Raw genomic sequence first — 20,937 nt, forward strand, 5'->3', positions numbered from 1 at the left:
CGGTGCAGCACATCTATACTAAGAGTTTTCACTGATGCAGGTACACCGCTTTAACTATACCAGTATAAAAAAAAAATCCAGTGCAAAGATAAGGCTTTGCCCTAGGATTAATGTATTGCAACTCTGTGTAACAGCACATCGCACGTGCACGTAATAAAGCTATTAGCATACGAAGTGATAGCTAATGTACTACGTCTCCCAGAGACGTTAATAAGGGGAAAGGCAGCACTGTAGCATAGGAAAACAGGGTTGGCACATGAAAGAGTTCAAGGACACAGAGAACATGGAAAGCACTTTGCTTAGCAGAAAGAGCAGAGGTGCTAAAGGAACTAGAAATAAAATAATTAGGTGATTCTACATAATCATGTCTTCCTGGCACTGTTCCCCTCATCCGCCTTCTCTTGTTCTTTAACTTTGTTTATTGTACCCTCTGGTTGTGTCTCCTCTTAAAATCAGAATGTAAGACCCTCAACCTCATCTTTTATTATGGCTTTGTGCAGTCCCCAGGGCAATAGGACCCCGATCCTGATATAAATGAATAAATAAATAAAAACACGATGACATCAATCGTTGTGGCTTGTACCAATGGCCTCAGTCACAAGGTGGGAATCTTTTCAAATACAAAGGAATGAGCAGGGCCAGAACACAACACGGGATTGAGCAGTGTTTCTCATTCATTTCTTAACATGTTATAACCATGGTGCAGTACTATGTGCTCTAGGAAACGCAGTACTGCCAGCTCCAAACATTCAAATATCATGAGCCGCTGCCTCCCCCCAAAAAAGTCACAATATTGTCATGAGATTTTTAAAAATAGATATTGGGTTGTTTTGTTTTGTTGCCTTCTGATTTTGGGGCCTTTAAGATTCATGTTTTCTCTGCAACAATGAGTGCTAGCAACTTTAAAAAAACAACAACAAAAAAAGAGATTTTCCCATAATCACTTGTCTCCAGGAGCTGAGGCTTTAAATAAAATGTCCAATATTGCAATAACATCAAAGAACTGGCAACACTGTACAGTGCAATACAGAGACATAATATATAGGGCAATTACATTGATTTTTAAAAAATGTATAGTGAGCAGCTGGTATGACAAATTACAAAAGCACTTTACTTTGGATTAAAACACTCTCTGGTTTTTGGAGAGGATTCTGCAACAGTCAGGGTCTCTGCAAATAGCACATACAACCGTCCAATCTAGCTATAGGCACTTGTGTGAGACCCGAGCGAGTTTCTTTATAACCCCAGGAGAACATTTGAAAATAAAGGGGTTACAAGATGACAGTGCATGTGCAGGGAATAGAGGAGAAAGGGGTGCAATGATCAGTGCACTGGCCTTTCAACTCTGAAGACAAGAATTCAGCCTCTTGTGTTAGGTTGCAAATGAAAGTCAGCTGGGTGGAGGAGCACCTGGGGTGGCTGCAAGTCAAAACTGGGGCACACTGGCAGTGCTGTGCGCGAGCTAGGACTCAGGATGCTTCAGCAAAGCTGTGGGAGAGATGCTTTCACAGCCCATTCATTTGCTACGCCCTGCTCTCCGCCCCTCATGTTATAAGCACTCACATTTCACCTGTGAGGCTTCTTCACAAAAACAGAGACAAGAAGCAAAGCGTGTGGCTGCCCAGGATGGCATATATCTAGGGAGAGCCAGTAGAGGAACAGCACTTTCTCTTCATTGACCTCAGCAAACAGAAGGATGGTTTTGGTACAAAATCCCCTACAGTGATAAGAACAGCACTGTCACTTCAGTGCCAACTATTTCCTGAAGGATCAATAAGCCAAAGTAATCAATTCTCTCAGATAGTCCTTATTCCCCAGGAGATGCCTGAGCCCTTATTTGCTATCATTTCACCTCTTCAGATAAACCAGTTTCTGAGTCCTTCCTATGCCTGACTGAGGCTCTGACATCAGGAGGGATGAATACACTCCCAAAGTTCCTGCTGACATTTCATAAAAGGCAACATTGGGAGCAACAGCTGGGGTAGGTGAGCATTACTGCGAGCCACAGCACCAGTGCCACTTTGGAAAGGGAAGAGCCAAAATTGAGGTTTATTGCCAGGCGGCAAGGGAGGAGGTGGGAAGGAAAAAGGATATGTTCTGCACAGCACAAAATGGCATAAAGGTTATGTCAGGTAAAAGCAGCAAAGAGTCCTGTGGCACCTTATAGACTAACAGAAGTTTTGGAGCAGGAGCTTTCGTCGGTGAATACCCACTTCGTCATTATGATAGGCAAAACACACTGGAGAACTCAGAGTATAACAACAATGCTGAGCATTTCTATGGGGATTTACACCTCCAAAGTCCTTGTTCATCCTTACAGACTTCCTGGGAGACAGGAGAGTATTAATCCCATTTTATAGATGGGCAAACTAAAGCACAGAAGTGAAAGGACTTGACCCAGGCTGAACAGGGAGACAGTATCAGAGGTGTGATTAGAACTCAGGAGGTCCTGGTTAAGGGCACTGGACTATGGGAGCACACTCCAACAAGGGAGAAACTGGAAGGAAACTTGGGTACGAATCTGCTCTCCAAGAAGGGGAGCAAAAGTGCCACATAAAGCTACAAAGGAACACAACTAGAGTATAAAGGAGTTCAAGAGTCATGTGGATTCACATCTGGAGAAAGAGAGGACTGAGGGTTTTGTTGATAAAGCAGAAAATGAGGATTACGATCAAACAAAAAAGGGAGGCTGGCTTGCTGAGCCAGGTAATCTGTCCAAGCTATAATGCTGGTGAAGTTCTTCTCACCATGAACATCACTCTCCTGGCTTTGTGAGTATCACATGACTCCTCAGTGAAACACCTGGGCTGTAACTCTCAGCTGCTGGTCAAGCAGTGGAGGGAAGGGAAATGGCAGTGGTTCCCCTAATGAATGAAAATAAAGACCCAATTAAACTTCCCTCTGATACATGTGAGATTCAGACCCTGGTTAGGCATCTTCTGTTCTGCATCCAAAGGAGGATGTTTAACCAAACAGGAGTGGTATCCCATTGAAAGGAGAAATTCCCAGTGGAACACTAAGTGTTTTAGTCTAGATCTTGAGATTTCAGACTGTTAAATTGTGACATTTTCCCGATTGTTATTGCTCCCTCTTAATCCCGTACAGTTGGATTCATGGCAATACAGTACTTGGCTTTCCAGGCGGAGAGATAAAAACCAGTCCCAATAATTTTTCTTAAAATAGTCTGTAACATATATGGCATACATACCTTGAGACTGTGTGTTCTGTAAAGGTTTAAGTGGAGCTGCATATGTATTTTGTGAAGCACTTCAGGGTGAAAGGCAATACATATTCCTAAATTCCTCACAAAATGTACACATGCACAGCTCCACTGAAATGTAGCCACCTCTGGGGTAGAGGGCAGAAAGCCATCCACAGAGTGCTGTACACAGCAGTGGAGGGAGAAAGGGAGGGAAATTTTGGCTAAAGGACACCAGGGTAAACCCCTGCATTTACAGAAACTGCCAGGCAGGGATTAAAATGTATTGAAACAGGAGGGGAAGCTCTTCCTGCACCAGCCAAGAAGCAAGGGTGCTGTGATAGGGAGAACAAAAGAAAATTTAAGACTTTACCGGGTGCAGTTTGGCCACAGAAATCAGCCTTAGAGCTGTGAAAGGAATACTTTGTAGTAGATCTGCCCTGGGTGTCAATACTATGGAGGGCACAGGAGAAGGCAAAGAGAATGATTATTATATATATTCAGAATACACACACATACACGTATCAATGCAGCGTTTAGATGAATCTCAATATTTATTGTTACTTATGGTAAATACTGACATGGGCTTCACCTTAGTAAATACTTACCTCTTGGATTAATAAAGCTTGAGGTTCATCTTAACAAAAACCAATTGGACAAATTGTTGACCTCAGTGGAGTTGTGCATGAGGTCTGAGAGTTATACCAGGGCTGAACACAGCTCGATATCTATCTGCTTGTCATGCGATGAATGTTTAGATAAAGTTTTTCCATCTACCTATCTCAGATTATGGATCAGCATCATTATCCCTATGTTACAGCGAGAGAAACTGAGGCACGGGGAGGGGACATGATTTGGTAGTCAGAACCAGGAAGCACACCTGCTACTAAAAGACCCCTGCAGAAGGGAGCAGAGAGAGACTTTCACAGCACCAGCTCATTTCTTATACTTCAGTCTTTGCAGGTTTGGTTTTCACACCCAACCTAGGCCAGTGCCCTTCTGTCCTATTTTCCAACATACCAACACTTAGCAAAACAGGGTTGGGTCCTACCCCAATGAAGTCAATCAAAATACCTATTGTCTTCAGTGAGACGAGGCTCTATCTAAGCATTTGTACTGAACCCATCACCAAAGCACTGATTTGTCCCTGAGGCAGCGATTCTGATTTCTTAACTATACTATTTGACCCAAGACTCCTGCTAACCTGAAGAGTCAAATATGGCCCACTAACAAATCTGCCTGGAGAGGTAGCACAATTTAAGAGTTGACCAATCCACATTTTTAAAAAAACAAAGGGTTGGTGAAGAGACAAATGGGACCAAAACTAATCCATTAAAACATTCAATCGAGTCTTCTAGAAACTGATACAAGGACAGCTTTGCCCCTTCTCATAAACACATGGCCCCCACCCAACTATACGTTAGAGGAGAATTTATTTGGAGTTTCTATTAGGCCTCTGCATGCACTCCATACATCTTGCCTACCTACAGGAGAGCTGTTCTGAAGCATCACTTGACTTTGTTTTAAATAGCTCGCCACAGTTTCCATTTTAGCTTTGTGAGATGATTATTTTTTTCTTACAGAATTGAAGTTGTTCAGCAGTTGAAAATGCTGATGGCTTAACTGATTTCATTTTTTTTCCATAGCAGCCCTAAGGGGTTTTAACTCTTTCTGTGGCACTGAAATCCTGCTTTGGAGTTCAATGTTTAACTCGCGCTGGGAGACTCATAAATATTCGGAGTCACTCTCTCCCTCTCTGTTTGATTAGGAAATGAGCCTTTAACTCAATGTAATCCCCAAGCCATTAACAAAAAAGCCCTCAACTGCTCCACTATTAGAATTTCACTCCTAACCCACAGAGGATTGAATTAGATTAACATAACTACCCGCAATCTGAGTTTATTTTCTGTGCCAGATAGAAATGTGTTTTCAGGAAAGAAAAAGAGAGTGAGCCAGAGAGCAAGCATGAGCATAATGAAATGTAAAAATAGAGGGATCAGAAATAGCTGGACAGATGTACAGGTGAAGAGAGAGAGAGAGAAAAAAAGAAAGATAGCTACATAATAATTATTAACTGGCTGCTGACTTTTGGGCATAGGGTTATTAGGAAGGACCCTAACAGCACAGAATTGTTTTAGTAAGGACAGTGTTTCCCCCCAGGTGTTTATTCAGAGATTTACAGAGATTTGCAGGTATATACCTGGTATGCTGCATTTCAGACACCTGTACAGCCCATTTGGCACAGGTTTTATTCAAAATTTCCAGGAAGTATTATACACAACAACAACAACAACAAATAGAACGTATGTGTCAATTACTTTGCAGTCAAATGAACAGAAAAAGGTGTAATGAACAAGATTTTTCATTCCTCAAAAATCACAAACAGGCCCTGACAAATTACGTTTAAGGAACCAGTTTGGAGGAGACGAGGTTAATGGGTGCTTAGTCCACATAACCTTAATTGTTAGTGAAGCAGAAACTAAATAATAACAGGCTGCATTCTGCCACACAATGCATCAAAGTTTTTTCCAATCACTTATCTAACCATGCATACAGATAAAAGAGAAAGATGTCCCATAATCTATTGATCTACAAGCTATACGGCAGCAGGCACTTGATAATTTTTCCAAATGCAAGAATAAAACAAAGAATCTGCAGATTATACAAGAAAAGATCCACTGTAGCAAAAAAGGGGATAAAGTCCACCAGTTTCATGGACACAGCCAAAAAATATTCCAAAAATCCTTGAGACTAAAAAGATAGAGGGTTTATTGGGAATACTTGCTCGGGAATGTTGGGATCTCTGCAGAAATGTTTAATCATGGATATTTGCAGTCATGTCTGAATGTAGGCATGTTAGATTTTTGCTGTGTACATGGTGGAGAAAGAGGTTGCTTTTTTAATTTTAAATTTTTAAGAGGATCTAAAACTAGTTGATCAGTACTTTCTTTAACTAAAACAATCAACAATTTTGAGTTCTTCAGTACATTTTAGGATAACCTGCTCTCTCATTTGAATAATTCAACTATAATAGGAAATAAACAGAAAAACAATAAATGTAATATTGTGCCAAACAAACGTTAAAAAAAAATTAAAGAGCAACAGAAAGTGAAAAAATCTTACCAGTCAAAACTAAGCTTTCTATACTAAGCATTGTCATGCTGAGAATTCTATTTGATTTGCTTTTTTGGAGGAAGATTTGAGTTACAATTATAATTTTAAACATTACTAATCTATGGAAAATCAACATGTTTATCAATGTTGTCCTGCTAGCTGTGCCTCTACAATTCCAGTTTGTTAACTTCAGTCATTACATGGATGATTAAAAAACACTGCATATAACAATTTGGAATAAGTTCCAAAAGAAAACAAAAATACACTTGCAAGTCAAAGACTTCGGGAATGGTAAAATTTGCATTGAATAAAAAGCCACATAATACTATATGATATATATTTATAAGACGAGATCTGGCCTGTTCGTCACCTTCCTTCAGTCAATCCCGCCACAACAATCTTCATTTATTGATTAGTACTTGATATTTGAATCAAAAGGCAGCTTTCCCGTTCTGTTCATATTTTCATTAGATGTTTGTTCAGTCCAAATTATTTCAAACCAAAACAATTTGTGTTCTCTTTGTTGCTTTCAAAATGTTAAAATATTTGCCGTAAAAAAAAGTTGCCAGAGTGTACTTTGGGAAAATGTACCACACATGGAAAAACAAAAATTGTGAACTTGATTTTTTTTTCCTGTGAGACATTATAAATGCAAGAAATTTCAAAGAATCCACATATATTTGTAATAAAGATTGTTCTATCCCTTAAAAAAATTAAAAGTAAACAGTCAAAAAACTCAAGTCTTTGAGCCCAAAATAAGAAACAAGACAAACAACTTCAATTATTTCAGTTTTTGACCAAAGAAATGTTTACATAATGAATAAAAACTAGTTTGATTCATCATTAAACCTTTGTAATTAGAGCATCTCCTACTTTTTCCTTTAACAAAAACCAAACCAAAATACACACCATTGTACGAGTTATATTTTGCATTTTAGATACCTTAAAGCAAACACCTCACACAACCGAGTTCCTCCTTTGATTGTCACTATGCTGACTTCTCAAAGTCCTGCACCCCTCTATTGTCACTGCAGAGGCTTTAGAAATTAAGTTGTTTGGGGACCTTTAAAATTAGACAAACATTAGCTGCTCAATGCCAAACGCCTTTGGTAAAACAAAATTTCATTTTCATCTGTGTGCTAGAGAAGGTGTGAGCCAAAGCTAGGGGTTTTGGGGGGTGGTTGGGAGAATGGTTGTTTGGTTCTTTTAGTAACTGGTTGCTGAAGTTTCCAGATATGCACTTTTTATACCAGCGGTGGGGAAATATCACCTGTCCTTGGTAAGCCCTTAAAGCAGAATTACATTATACAGTGGCCTTTTCAGAACACCAGCAAAGCTGACTATTTCCATTCCCAAAACAATCCCTTTCTGCTCAAACTTTCATTTGTTTGCTTTAAGAAAAAAAACCAATACCCAAATAGTGAAACTGACTGATTTACATGAAGTTCTGAAATCATCTTGCCTGCTTGTGGGTCACTCTGACCTTCCTTTGACAGTGTGAAAACAGGAAAAAAAAATATTTTAACCACATTGAGATGCTGCCATAATTTTAAGCCCAGATAAAAGGATTAGTTCAGGGAGACATTTGGATCCAAAACACAATAAAAGATAGAAGTTAAGTACTTACATGCTGCAGGTTGAGAGATGAAGCTCAGGGCTGGAGCAGAATTTCCCTTGCCCTCAGGTGTTTCTAATTGCTGATTAAATATCTTTTGGTTCTGCCTGCACCAGCCGACAGTCCCCTCTGCGTCTCTGCCTCTCTTTGTGACTAGGACACAGTACTCCGAGTCCCAACCTATAAATAGATCCCAGCTCTGTGATTGATATAACAGGCAGCTGACAAAAAAAAAAAAAAAAAAAAAACACACCACACACACCATAGGTCTTAAGGAAAGCAGCAAAAGCTGGGCTTTCACCTCTGCACTGCACCCAGGGAGGAGTCCCCCACAGTCACCACTTCCCCACAGCAGCATTACAGCAACTTTGGGCATGTAAGCAAGTGAACAAAATTCAATGCACCAAAAGAAGAAAAGGAAAAGTACAGATGCTGGTTTGGATTTGACTCCTTTACACCTTGAAGTTTAAAAAAAAAAAAAGAAGTGTGATCTGAGTACAGTTTTGAATTGTGTTTTATTCCAAACTCTTTCCATGAAACTTTGCATTCTTGCTACAGAATAAACTGGGACTAACACCGGGGTTAGTAATGGCAAGGTTAGACAGCTTCCTGAGGGACTCTGCAAAGACTTCAGGGATTGAGAATGAAGTTACTGTTCTCCATGAACCATTTGATCAGGACACTCCCTGACAGCTAGCATCAGGATAGTGACAAAATTCCCACTTTTAAAGGAACCCCCAGACCAAGGAATTCCCGGTTGGCTAATGTTAGCTCAGAGTAACAAGTTACTAAACTTTGGGGGATTTCTATAGGGGTTTGATCAAGTCCTTGAATAATTGGAAAAACCTCCCAGTGATAATGTTTGTAGCTATGGAATTGTCTTCCAAGGAACGGGGTGAGCCCTGTTCTTTGGGACATGTATGCGTGACTGGATAAAGCCCTTGAGGATGGATTGTAGCAAGCAATCCTGCCTGGCCCCCATCAGTAAGTGTGGGGATGGTCTAGATAGGACTTTACAGGGCTTTTCCCTCTTACACTTCCATGATTTCTTCTACAAGATCCCAAATCAGTCTCAATAGCAGATCAGTTGAAGTCTCAAGCATCTGTAGGAAGTGGCTGTTAGCACTATTCTCCAAGCCTTCTCTGACTCCCAGATGCTTAACATCAGTACTGACCTCCATGAGGGATATGTAGCTCTCCATACCAATTGGACTCAAAGGTACGGCCCGATGAGTTGCAACTGCAGCTGGGTATAGGGGGATACAGAGAGTAGAAGGAAAAGCTGAGGGCATAATGACCTTCTCTACATTAGACATTTTGGGGGTCTCTTGCAGTGTGGTAACTAGGACCAGTTCAGCTCTGGTGGTGCAAACAAGGTACCAGCACTCAAACTTTTATTACCATGTCATCTAGATTTCCTCTGAGCAGGGTTAGGCAACATGATGTTCAAAAACTAGTGTCCCACCTACACTACTGCTACTATATCCATAGAGTTGTACCAGTGCTAGTGCTAGTGCAGTGGTGGGAGATGTCCCCAGATAAGCCTAGGAGAGACACACCGGCATGTACCAGGTTTCAGGTTACACCAGGTGATTATTCATGTAAATAACTGAAAACAGTTTCCCTACTTTAAGGCCAAATCCTTCAGTGCTGACACAGGCAGTGCGTTCTTTGCAGTCAATGGGCTTTTCCCTAAGTAAAGAGGGCAGAATTTAGCCTTCATGCTTTTCATGAAATAAGAATTATATGTCATGTCATTTCCTTAATATTCTAATCCTTGCAGCATGGTCTAGTGGACGAAGCAGTGGACTGGGTGCAGGACACCTGGGTTCTGTTCTTAGCTGTGCCACTGCTTTGTGTGATTTTGAGCTAGTTGACCTCTGTGCTTCAGTTTTCCCATCCATAAGGCAGAGATAATGATGCTTAACCTCCATTGTAAAGCACTTTGGTATCTACAGATGAAAAGTGCTATACTTAGCATTATCATCATCCTATGATAAATAAACAATGTGCCAGATGCAGCCCTAGTATAGTGCCATTGACGTCAATGGAGATGCACCCATGCCTTTCAGCTGAATTTGGCCCTTTGATTTTTGCTGAGAACACCACCAAATCAATATCTAACTGAAGGGAAAACAAATTTCAGCAAAAACACAACCATGTTTTCATGAATGTGCTCTAATTTTGGCTGCCTAAAGGGAGAGACCTGGGGGTCAGATTTTGAGAGATGCTGAGTATTTGGCTCCCACTTACTGTCACAGAGGTGCCACCCCAACCCACCCCATCATGGGTGGAAGTGGTACTGTGGCAGCCTTTCCTCAGTTTCCCCAGAGTCTTCTCTGGCCCACTCTGGCCATAGGAGTGACATGGCCTCCAGCCAATCCATCTAACAGAATCCAACCCCTTCCAGGCTCTCAGAGTCCTTCACTTGAAGTCCAACAGAAAATAGCAAAACAACTGAATCTTCAGCCTATGGGCTCAGCTGCTAGCCTCCTTCTTTTCAGGCTAATCCCAGCTGCAAACTGTACCAACATTGACCAAGTTTCTGGCTTTCACTCTCTCCGCCCCCGGGTTGGCACACACTTTCCCTTCTCAGGGTTTCAGACAGGCTACAGTCTCTGATCAGCTCCTGTCTCCACAGAGGCTCCTTGCCCACCTCAGGATAGTGTGTCTGGTCTGCTTCCCCACCAATCCCCCACTTCCGGGCTGCCTTCCTCTTAAATCTAACCCTGCACAGATATAACAGAGCAGGACTAACTGAACTAGGCTGACTGGCCCCAAGTCTATCCTTAAAGGGGGCAGGCCACCCTATTACAGACTTCAGCTGGAATTTTTAGTGCTGAATACTTCTGAAAATCAGGCCAAGGTGCATCGAAGAGGCTCCCAAACACTAAGGCACTCAAATCCAGCAGCCATTTTTGAAAAGTTTGACCTTAATATATGTATAGTTGTATACATTCTGAACCGAATAAATATAAATGCCACCAACTTGTTCCTTGCCTTTCCATATCACCTATCTCCAAACCCTTTACAAACATTATTTAATTAAGCCCCATGCAAGGTAGGCCAGTATTATCATCCCCATATTGTGTTGGGGAGGGGGAATCCGAGACACAGAGATACCAAGAGATTTGCCCACACTTTCTCAGCAACACAGTGGCACAGCCTTGAACAGAGCCCAGAATTCTTTGAATCTTCATCTCCTCTTTTACTAGAGCACATGAATTTAGTTGTTACACTTTGGGAGAAAGAGAAGTCAGAGGTCCAGAAAAGACTCTCTCCTTAGCCTGAAGCTGGTTCTTTACACAGAACTCTCATGGCCCTGACTCACTCAACTCCTATGTGGAAGCTCCTCTTCATTCCAGCAGTAAATTATTTGTGTCAGGCATGGACAGATGGGGAAAAACCCTATAGCAGAGGAAATCCCACATAGACTTTACACCCACCACAACACACTGCAGAAAGGAGGCCAGAAGATTGCAAAAAATCACCTCAAAATACATTTAAAAATAAGCTACTTGTAGAGCAGATAAAGGTTTAATATATTTTTTTTCAAACACCCAGTTTAGAGAATTGCAATCTGGAAAACTGGGACTGTAGCTGAGCAGTCTCTCTCTCTGGTTATTTGCTGTTGCATTTGTTATTACAAGGTGCCTGTCATTAGTACCTACTGTAGTTAAAGTTGAAAGCAGCTTCCACTATAAACTTCTGCTTCACAGGCTCATAAATGCCCCCAAACTATTACTGATGTATATGAAATGTCCAGTGATTGACTTCTGCTCAAGGGAGAGGGGTATGGGGGAGAGGGCAGGAAAAGTGTAAGTGTGTGGGTGGGTGGCTGGGAGGGAGTAAGTGTCAATTGGGCAAAACCCTTTCAGCCATTTGTAAACTATTATGAAAGAATGAAACATACTACACTTTTCTGCCAATGTTAAAAAAGAAAAGTAATCATACTTAAGACAGGCCTACAGCAAATATATATGAAGCTTGAAAAATGGCTGAGACAGCTAGCTGGGATCTTAGAATGATAGAATGTCAGGGTTGGAAGGGACCTCAAGAGGTCATCTAGTCCAACCCCCTGCTCAAAGCAGGACCAATCCCCAGACAGATTTTTGCCCCAGATCCCTAAATGGCCCCCTCAAGAATTGAACTCACAACCACTGAGCTATCCCTGCCCCTCCATCTTCCTGTGGATTGAGTGTGTGGAAAAAAGTAAACACCCAAAAAATTACTTCTATGCATGCTGAGCATGTCTGCCATGATTTTAGCAGAGCCCAATGTAACTGTACCTGTTTTAATGTCAAGGAAAACATAAGGATGTACAACAACTACAAAACCAATAAAAATTAGATCCATAGTTTTAAAAAAAATTGTAGAATGCAGCAAAAATAGTTTTTTTTGTTTTTTGTTTTTTTTAAACTTTCCCATTAGGAAGATTCAGTTGTCATTTTAATATAATCTACAAGAGAACTCTCAACAGCCAAAAACTGCAGGATAGGTGGGATATCATCTTATAAGCCTCAGTGAGGTGTGAACTTCAGAGCCTTAAAATTGGGACCATTTAAATACTACCATTAGTATGAAGCAATATAAAGAAAATTAAATAAAAACCTACGTCAAGGCTGCCTGGTTTACACCACTAAGCATGACAGAAATGCAGAAGTCAAGGCTCCAACAGCAACATGATTTTGGGTGCATTGCCTATGTGGAGTATTTTCCAGATCTGTTTGTGTGTTTAAAATGGGTTGTTTAAATACACTCCTCCTACACAGAATGCACAAGACAGTGGAGTTGCTGATGCCAATGGAAGCCTAGCTACTGTGTTTCCTGACTTTGGGGGAATTTTAATGCTGTAACCTTAGCATTACATTAATTTACATTTTTCTGTGTAATCTATATTCTCAACAGGGCTTTTCTTGGTGTACTGTGAATAAAACTCTGTGTCCAGCACTTTCCCAACAAACTCTAGAATCATGAGATAGGACACTGCAGGGTGCAAGACTTTGTACCACTGGAGAAAGTAATATCACTGACTCAGTGCAGTTTTGACTTTTATTCCTTCTTTTGTTTCAATATATTTTATTAATTCTCAAATATTTTTAACTGTGGCTGACCAAAGGCAGTTTTGCCATTGACTTTAATTAAGAGTATTTGTTGTGCCTGATCATACTCTTATCAATTTATTTATCGTTGAGTTCACCAATATTATACAAGTGATCCAAGGTTAGGTTTTCACAGCATTGTGTACTCATGTTAGATATTAATACTTAAGTGGAGTGTATTCAGAGAATTCAATATTTCTGAATTTGTACAGAAATAAAATGTATGAGGCTCTATCTAAAGCTTATTAGCAGCAGGACAATCATACACTGCAATATATTTAAATATCCCTCCTAAACACTTAATTCTGAAGCATTGCCTCTGACTACAAAAATTAGTGAGTTTATATGATTTTTTTAAATGTGAACTTCCTAGATTTGCTCCTTGGGGAAGGCACCTGCCTCATGTGTTTTCTATATATGATAACAACATCTATGTACTTCTGTGAAGCACCTACTGCACTTGTTTGTTACTTTATAGCACCGACAACAAGCACACACCTGTGCAGACAGAGCATTAACTGAACACTTAATAGCCTGCTGGTATGTTTGAGATTTGTATAAGGTCAGCTTGAGACAAGCGATACTGTTTCATGTTCTCAATAACCTTGGGGGCAGGGGGAGGGAGAGAGAACACGGCTAGTTTTATAGCAAACATCTATTGTAATAATATCCATACTAACTTTGATAGCAGGGAAAGGGGGAGGAAGATAAAGAGATTTAAAGCAGTTCTAGATCCAAACATCCAGAATGTGTGAAGGCCTTTTGATCTGGAGTTTTGGTTCAGCCCACCAGAGAGATTAAAATAAGCTTCCAAATTCAGACTGGGCTTTTACACTGAAATAAAAATGATCCTCTCCGCACACTCTACAAACTCTCTAAAAAGTCACAGTCATTTTTAAGAGATCCGAAAGCAAAGAGCACCAGGAAGTGGATGAAGTCCCCCTTCTATGGGAGCCCTAGATCAGGGCATTCCTCGGCTGCAAACACCACTTCTAGCTAATGAAGGAATAAACAGTTCCAGGAGTCCCCCCTGCTTCACAAAGCTTGAAAATCAATAGATAAATGAGACACAAAATTACTTGCCTGCTTTCTGAGGTCTTCTGGGGAGAGCCCGATTCCGCAGCCCTTATTCACATAAAGGACAAGCTCCCTGATCAGCGATAACCAGATGAATCCATGGAAGGAGATAAGTCACCAGCATGAATTGCCTGGGTTTCAAAAAAAGGAAAGGAAAGAATTTAAAGCAAGTCTCTTGTGGGGGGCCACAGGGCACAAAGCTCATCTCTAAATCAGTGCCAAAAATGTCCTGCCTTGCCCAATATCTTAGGAAAGTCACTAACTTCTCAACGTCTTCCCCTTACTCCAAGGCAGAGCCCTCTCCTGGGTCTCTGATCCAGAGCTAAAGCTGCGCTCTCCTAATCAAAATTAAGAAAGCGTCACTCTTAGGGCATTTTATTAAAGAAAAAGAGACCCCTATAAGTCATACAGGGAGCATTTTTCTGTCCTTGAAGGCCAGCGGGATGGCAAAAAATAGCACTCACACCCAGACCTTCTCAAACCAACATTTTGTCAGATCTCCCATACCAAGCAGGGTCAAGGCCAGTCTGTACTGGGAGACCTCCAAAGAATATCCGGAACAAGGAGTGGTGTTAATGATTCAATAAGGGCTACTCTTCCCTCTAAGGCAGTAGTCAACCCTAGCATCAGCATGGAGTCAGAGGAACTGTGCTGCTGGAGCTACTAGTTTACGGATGAGACAAGTCAAACCATTTTACAAACAACTGGGGTGTTAGAATCAGGGCAAGACACCGAGGTTATCTCAGGAAATTAAATTCCACCTTCCCAAAATCCCCCCTTGCATTTTCCGCTCTATACAGTATTTCCTTTTCCAAATGTTTGTGTAGGGCTGCTGTGCACTGTTAAACAGCTGCTATGCACCACCCCAGAGGGGGTTGCATTTTAGTTGTGGGTGAAGTGATTTCCATCTCTCTACACAAATTCTGCTAGTGTCTCTCAGTCCTTCCCCACAGCACCCTCTGCTATTCCAGTCCTGGTGCTTGAGTCCCCCCCCCCCACACACACACACATATTCCAGCTTTGCCAGTTCACCTCAAATAGCTCTACCCATGCACTTCACTCTAGACCTATAGCAATCCTTGTTATTGCAGTCCGGCCCCCAAAGACAGGAAACCTTTCATGTGTTAGAGCATTTCATCCACATTAAACAAAACTCTTTTTAAAATCAGATCGTAGTGCATTTGCTATGAGGCAGTTTATAGGAAATCCCCAGGAGGAGTCCACACTGCTGTTGCTCTGTCTCTGGCAGACAACGAGCACCTCCCTTTTCTATCATGTCAGGCATGCACCTGGATACCCAGAAGAGAGCTAATTCTTAACAAGCTAATGGGAGCAGCACGTGCTGACTAATGCACACACAGACCATCAGGAAGCTGCATGTGCTGCCCATGCCATTGTCTGGGTTCTATTTACCTTTTATCACCCCTACCTTGGTCCAAAGGTATTTAAAGCCAAGAGCAAGTAGAGAAAGTGCCATAGGTATCACAAATCCACAGACACAGCAGCACTGGAGGCTGTCAAGAAAACATGTTTGGTGTGCAGCTGAGGAGACACTGGGATTGCCTCTCTCAGATGGGCTGAACTGAACCCTAATTCCAAAGATGCCAATGTTTGAGGGCATTGAAGGGAAGACACGGACTCTGTAGCAATCCCTGGCTACCAGGGGATAGTAGCTACAGCTGAACTTGTCCTAGCACATATTCCCACACAAATGAAACACTAATGTGGTAAAAGTGAAGCCTGTAAACAGCTGAATCTTTCCCCTTTCAAAAGCCTATAGATCTACTAGCATTAACAGTGCAAAGAAAATGCTAGCCAAGTTCTGTAATCTAAAGTGAATTTACCCAAAGTCCCCTGCAAATGGCTCTCCTACGAAGCTTTCTGCGGGATTCTTGATTCAGGTGCAGATTCTTTCTTTTTAGCTGTGTTGCTCTGTCCCTTGTTGTTGCTTTATCCAGCACTCCTCCTGCTGCTGAGTCTATCCCAGCCTGGAATAACCAGTCCCTCCCATTGCTTCTGCCCACAGCCTTGTTGCTGTTTGCAGGTAAGGTTCAGCTCTTTGCCAGTCCCACCCTCCAGCAAGGTCACTGTCATTCTCAGAGTGCACACACGCACATGTTCCAGCTAGGACGGCCCATAACAGAGGAAGTAAAACTATTGGTTGAAGATCCCCAGATCATTAGAATAGCCTCTCCCCGGCACACTGAACACCAAGCAACTCGCCCAGGAACTTGTACACAACTTTTAAAAGGCATCAGTAGAATTAAAAGACATATAGCAACCCTTCTCTAGCACCTTCTGTATGGGGATCTCAAAGCTCTTCACAAAAATTAATGATCCGGTTTCCCTCACCCCTGTGAAGTAGGCCCCTTTTTATTATCCCTGTATTGCAGATGATGAAACTGAAGCACAGGGAGGGAAAATGAAGTGGGATAGATTAACAGTTAAAAATAGGACCATAAACAACTGGGGGAAATTTTAAAAGAAAAAAAGAGAGACCTTAGGCATATATATAATTTGTTTGTGATTCAGTGGCATAAAGAACGCTCTCTTCATACAGCTGTTTAATAAAGAATAATGCTATTCCTATTTCTTCACTAAAGGCCTATATTTCTGCTCCACACATCACTGACAGGGAAAGACAAGAATCTAAGAACAAGTGAGGGTCTCGGTGAGAGGAGAGCCTAGAAGAAGATATTAGTACACTCTCCTAAGGGTAGCATATACTAACACTGTTGCATTATGTCTGAGTTTTTATCCTGGGTAGGCCTCTGTTTGTCATGTACAATTTAGAGGGATGCTGCCCAGTCAAATTTGACAAAATTTTTGTATCAAAACAGGTTCTTACAACACTTAAGACACATGGGAACTTTTCCATGTCTTTTTCTTAAAAGAAACAGTTTTTAAATATATATATATATATATATATATATATATATATATATATATATATATATATATATATATATATATATATATATATATATATAAACCTTCTTTACAGCCTCTCACTGGTTGCCAGTCCATTTCTAAGTAAAATGCAAAACACTGGTTCTCATCCACAAACTTCTAAATGACCTAAGCCCAAGTTATCCAAGACACCTCCTCTCCCTTGCCATACCAGAGATGTCCTTGAGAAATACTTTATATCTCTTGCCTTAGCGTGAAGCTCAAGCAAATCCTTCTCAGGAGCAAGCCTTGGCTTCTGGAATTTTCTCCCGCTGGAAATACAACTGAGCCCAGATTTGGCCAAGTTTAGAAAATGCACCTGTTTCCAGCAATGGTGGGCTCTGGCTTGCTTTTTTTGCCCCCTCTATCACTGTCCTTAAACATTGTGAAGCTGGGGGGGACTATAGTGCATTTCTTCATTATATTTGGGTAAAGTTATGTGCTCCCATTTTAAACAGTGATGGACAACCTCACAATGTTCAACGTAATAAAATTTACAAGCAAAATCCATTCAGCCATTTTTGAGTATTATGAGCAAGTAAAAAGTAAGGAACTTCCCCAACCAAAAATAAAGTGTCATTAAGGTCTTGACACAACACACCTGACTATGCAGTTAATGTTTATCTCCTAGTAATTGGTTAATGTTTACAAGTCCTTTGTAGATTAACATTATTAGTACTACTAATTATAGACATACTAGGATGACTCTATAGCTACATGTGTAATTCCCTTTCCATTATTATTAATAGCTACTGTATGGTAACACCCAGAGAATTTATCTACCCTGTAATAAAAAGTTCAGAGCCCTGAGTCTCAGAGCCCAGGTCAGCTGAGTTGGCCTCACAGAGCTCAGGCTGAGGGACTAAAAATAGCAGTGTAGACAAGACCCTGCGAGGGGAGGGAAGGCCCCAGCCCCCCGAGCCCAAACATCTAAAGTGCAATTGTCTAGCCCTGCAGCCAGAACCCCGTGAGCCCAACTCAGCTGACCTTGGTCAGTCACAGTCATACCGGGGGTCTTTTATTGCAGTATTGACATATCCCCAGAGGCCCCAATCAGGACCAGGGCCCCTTTGTGCTAGGCAATGTACCTCCACCTATGAAGATATAGTCCCTGCTGCAAAGAGCTCACAATTTAAGGCCTGGTTTACACACAGTTTTTGTCCCAATGTAATTATTTCAACTAGGGGTGTGATTATATTTTGATATAGTTCAAGCAGTTCAACATCCTAGTATGCATAAACATGAATATATGGGTACAGCTTATTCCTGTAAAGAAGCTATATTGGTAAAGCATTTTATAGAGGTAACCTGCATCCACACTGGGGGCTGAACCAATCAAACTACATTGGTTTTTAAACCAATAGAGTTAAAGTGGAACAAAAATTGTGTGTAAAGCAGTACTAAAATGGCAGGAGTCATAATGACAGGTAGAAGAAGAGGGATACAATCGAGTATAGACTTGCAATTCTAAGCCTAGTTTTCAGTTTTCCTCCAGGAAGAATCCTTTCTACCTGAAGTTTTGTATTTCCAATCTAGTCAGATGCTTTTAAAAAAAAAAACACTTAAAAGTTTGAGGTTAATCCATCAAGGCATTTCTGACAAACAGGACTTTGGGAAATGAGGTATAATCCCCTTTTTTATATCTCCATTAATGATTTTTAAAGGCCTGTCCCAAAAAAAACCTTGCCCTGGAATCTCCACATTTATTCTATTCAATATTTCTTACATTTAACTTTTATTGCACTCATGTTCTCCACTCATTCAGTCTGCCTATCTGCTTCTTCTGATGACACCAGCTCCTGTCATGTCTGTACTATGCATAATAACAATCTTTTGCATATCAGGTTACATCTGCTGTGGTTGCAGATTATCTGCTGGAACCACAAATGAAAGTGCTTTTGCAGAATTTTGGTAAATTTTGCTTCTTTTTATGGCACCTTAGAGACTAACAATTTTATTTGAGCATAAGCTTTCGTAGGCTACAGCCCACTTCATCGGATGCATAGAATGGAACATATAGTAAGGAGTTATATATACACGTACAGGAGAACATGAAAAGGTAAGAGCTGTCCACCATGTCCTTTTCACGTTCTCTGTACATGTATATATATCTCCTTACTATATGTTCCATTCTATGCATCTGATGAAGTGGGCTGTAGCCAGAGCCGGCTCTAGGTTTTTTGCCACCCCAAGCAAAAAAATTGTTGTCTGCCCCCCATCCCAGCCCTGGGCTCTCACCCGCCCCCACCAGTGCCCTCCACCACTCACACTCCCTGCCTCCCCAGCACTGGGCTCTCCCCCCCATCCCACCCGCATCCCTGCCTCCCCAGCACTGGGCTCTCCCCCCCACCTCACCCGCACCCCCTGCCGTCCCAGCCATGGGCTCCCCGCACCAGTGCTGACTCTGCCCGCTCCCCGCTTACCTCCAGCCGGTCCGGCGCTGGCAGGGTAGGGGTAAGCAGCAGGGCTCCCGGGCCGCACCTCAGCCCAGGGTCCCTCCAGCTGGGGCTCCCGCCCCCAGGACCGTCCGGGACCCAGGAGGGCAGAGCCGGGGGACTGCCCCGGCAGAGGGCTGAGGAGCCGGAGCAGAGTAGCCCCAGAGGGAGTGGAGCCCCGGAGAGCGGGATGCAGGCCCCGCATGGCAGTGCCCCTCCCTCTATGGCCCCGCTGCTGCTGCAGCTTCTGGCTGCCCTTCCTCAGTCCCTGGGCGGCTCGGGCCACTTCGCCCAGCCCCGGCTGTGGCACTGCAGGGCGGCCGTCCTGCAGCACCTGCAGGCAGCCTGTGTGCCTCGCGGGACAGCCCCCAGCCTGAGTGTCCCCAGCTTGGAGCCTGCCTGGCCCAGCCACAAGGTGCAGGCGCTGCTCCCCCGCGGCATGAACCTCAGCGGCCCCAGGGCGCCCTCCGTGCACGACGCCCTGCTACTGCCAGGGCCGGCTCTAGGCTTTTGCGCTGGAAGCAACAAAAAGAAGGCCAGAATGCTGCCCCTGAAAATGTGCCACCATAAGCACGTGCTTGGTTTGCTGGTGCCTAGAGCCAGCCCTGGCTGTAGCCCACAAAAGCTTATGCTCAAATAAAATTGTTAGTCTCTAAGGTGCCACAAGTACTCCTATTCTTCTTGCAGATACAGAATAACACGGCTGCTACTCTGAAACCTTTTTTATGAGACTTTCCACCTCAGCCCGCCTCTGCTGGCTGTTGCTCACTTAGCAGATTCACATGGTTTTGAAGGGATGAAAAGTTGCAATCTGGAAGATGTTTTTCCCCTGTACACTTCTTTTTGCCAAAGAGAATGGGTGGGTCCCCTGTGTGCCCAGAATCCATCATCTCACCAGACAACTTTCTTTGAATAGGACACTGACGACAGTTGTGTTCTGTTGAGCCGCACCTCAGGACACGGTTTTATTGCGTTGGTACTTTATAAGGTATCACTGATACTACCTCTTTGTATTAAAAAGCCTTGAACATAGCTTCTGTGAACTGCAACATTTTCCTCAGGCTGTGAGGGAGCCTGCACTGATATTTTTAGGTAATCCACTTGATCAATTTTCTTTCCTCTCTGTGACTAGATTCCTGACTTATTCTAACTCGTGTTGCCAGACACATTTTTCATCTCTTCCTCATTCTTGGTCCTCTTTGTGTTTCTTTCCCTACCCCCATCCCCATGTTTAGGTCAGGAGTCACTGTTGTTAGTATAAATAGGGCTAGTACACTTGTGTAACACTACATTTAGCGACTGCGTTCTTCCATTGCTGGAAAGGGAGAGAAAATAAAGTCACGGAGGCCTCGCTCTCACTCCCTCTCTCCCCTGAAGCTAGTGGAGGCTCTGCTCCAGCCAGTGGCCAGGGGCTGGGGTGGTCAGGGGAGGTTTGGGCTGTCTCAG

The 20,937-nt window shown here is 42.5% G+C and overlaps 1 protein-coding gene and 1 long non-coding RNA gene across 6 annotated transcripts in view; both read right to left on the reverse strand.

Moving 5' to 3' along the window:
* Positions 1-9,622, reverse strand: part of ESRRB (estrogen related receptor beta) — a 165,368-nt gene extending 155,746 nt beyond the window's left edge. For 2 of the 5 annotated variants that reach the window (XM_039535267.1, XM_039535266.1), the window contains exons 1-2: positions 9,104-9,518; positions 7,941-8,108 (exon numbers count right to left, since the gene is read on the reverse strand). In XM_039535267.1, coding sequence (XP_039391201.1) covers positions 7,941-7,942 — 2 coding nt within the window. In that variant the 5' untranslated portion in view covers positions 7,943-8,108; positions 9,104-9,518. Of the gene's footprint in view, positions 1-7,940; positions 8,109-9,103; positions 9,520-9,556 lie in introns of those variants that run through there. The other 3 variants (XM_039535263.1, XM_039535262.1, XM_039535270.1) reach the window with 3 other exon arrangements.
* Positions 9,623-14,112: 4,490 nt separating this feature from the next.
* The window catches only part of LOC120403731, a 46,051-nt gene continuing 39,226 nt past the window's right edge, over positions 14,113-20,937 (reverse strand). The window contains exon 3 of the long non-coding RNA XR_005597698.1: positions 14,113-14,238. This is a non-coding gene — a long non-coding RNA (uncharacterized LOC120403731). The remainder of the gene's footprint in view (positions 14,239-20,937) is intronic.

The sequence above is a fragment of the Mauremys reevesii genome, linkage group 4, assembly GCF_016161935.1.
Source record: "Mauremys reevesii isolate NIE-2019 linkage group 4, ASM1616193v1, whole genome shotgun sequence".
Classification (NCBI taxonomy): domain Eukaryota; kingdom Metazoa; phylum Chordata; order Testudines; family Geoemydidae; genus Mauremys; species Mauremys reevesii.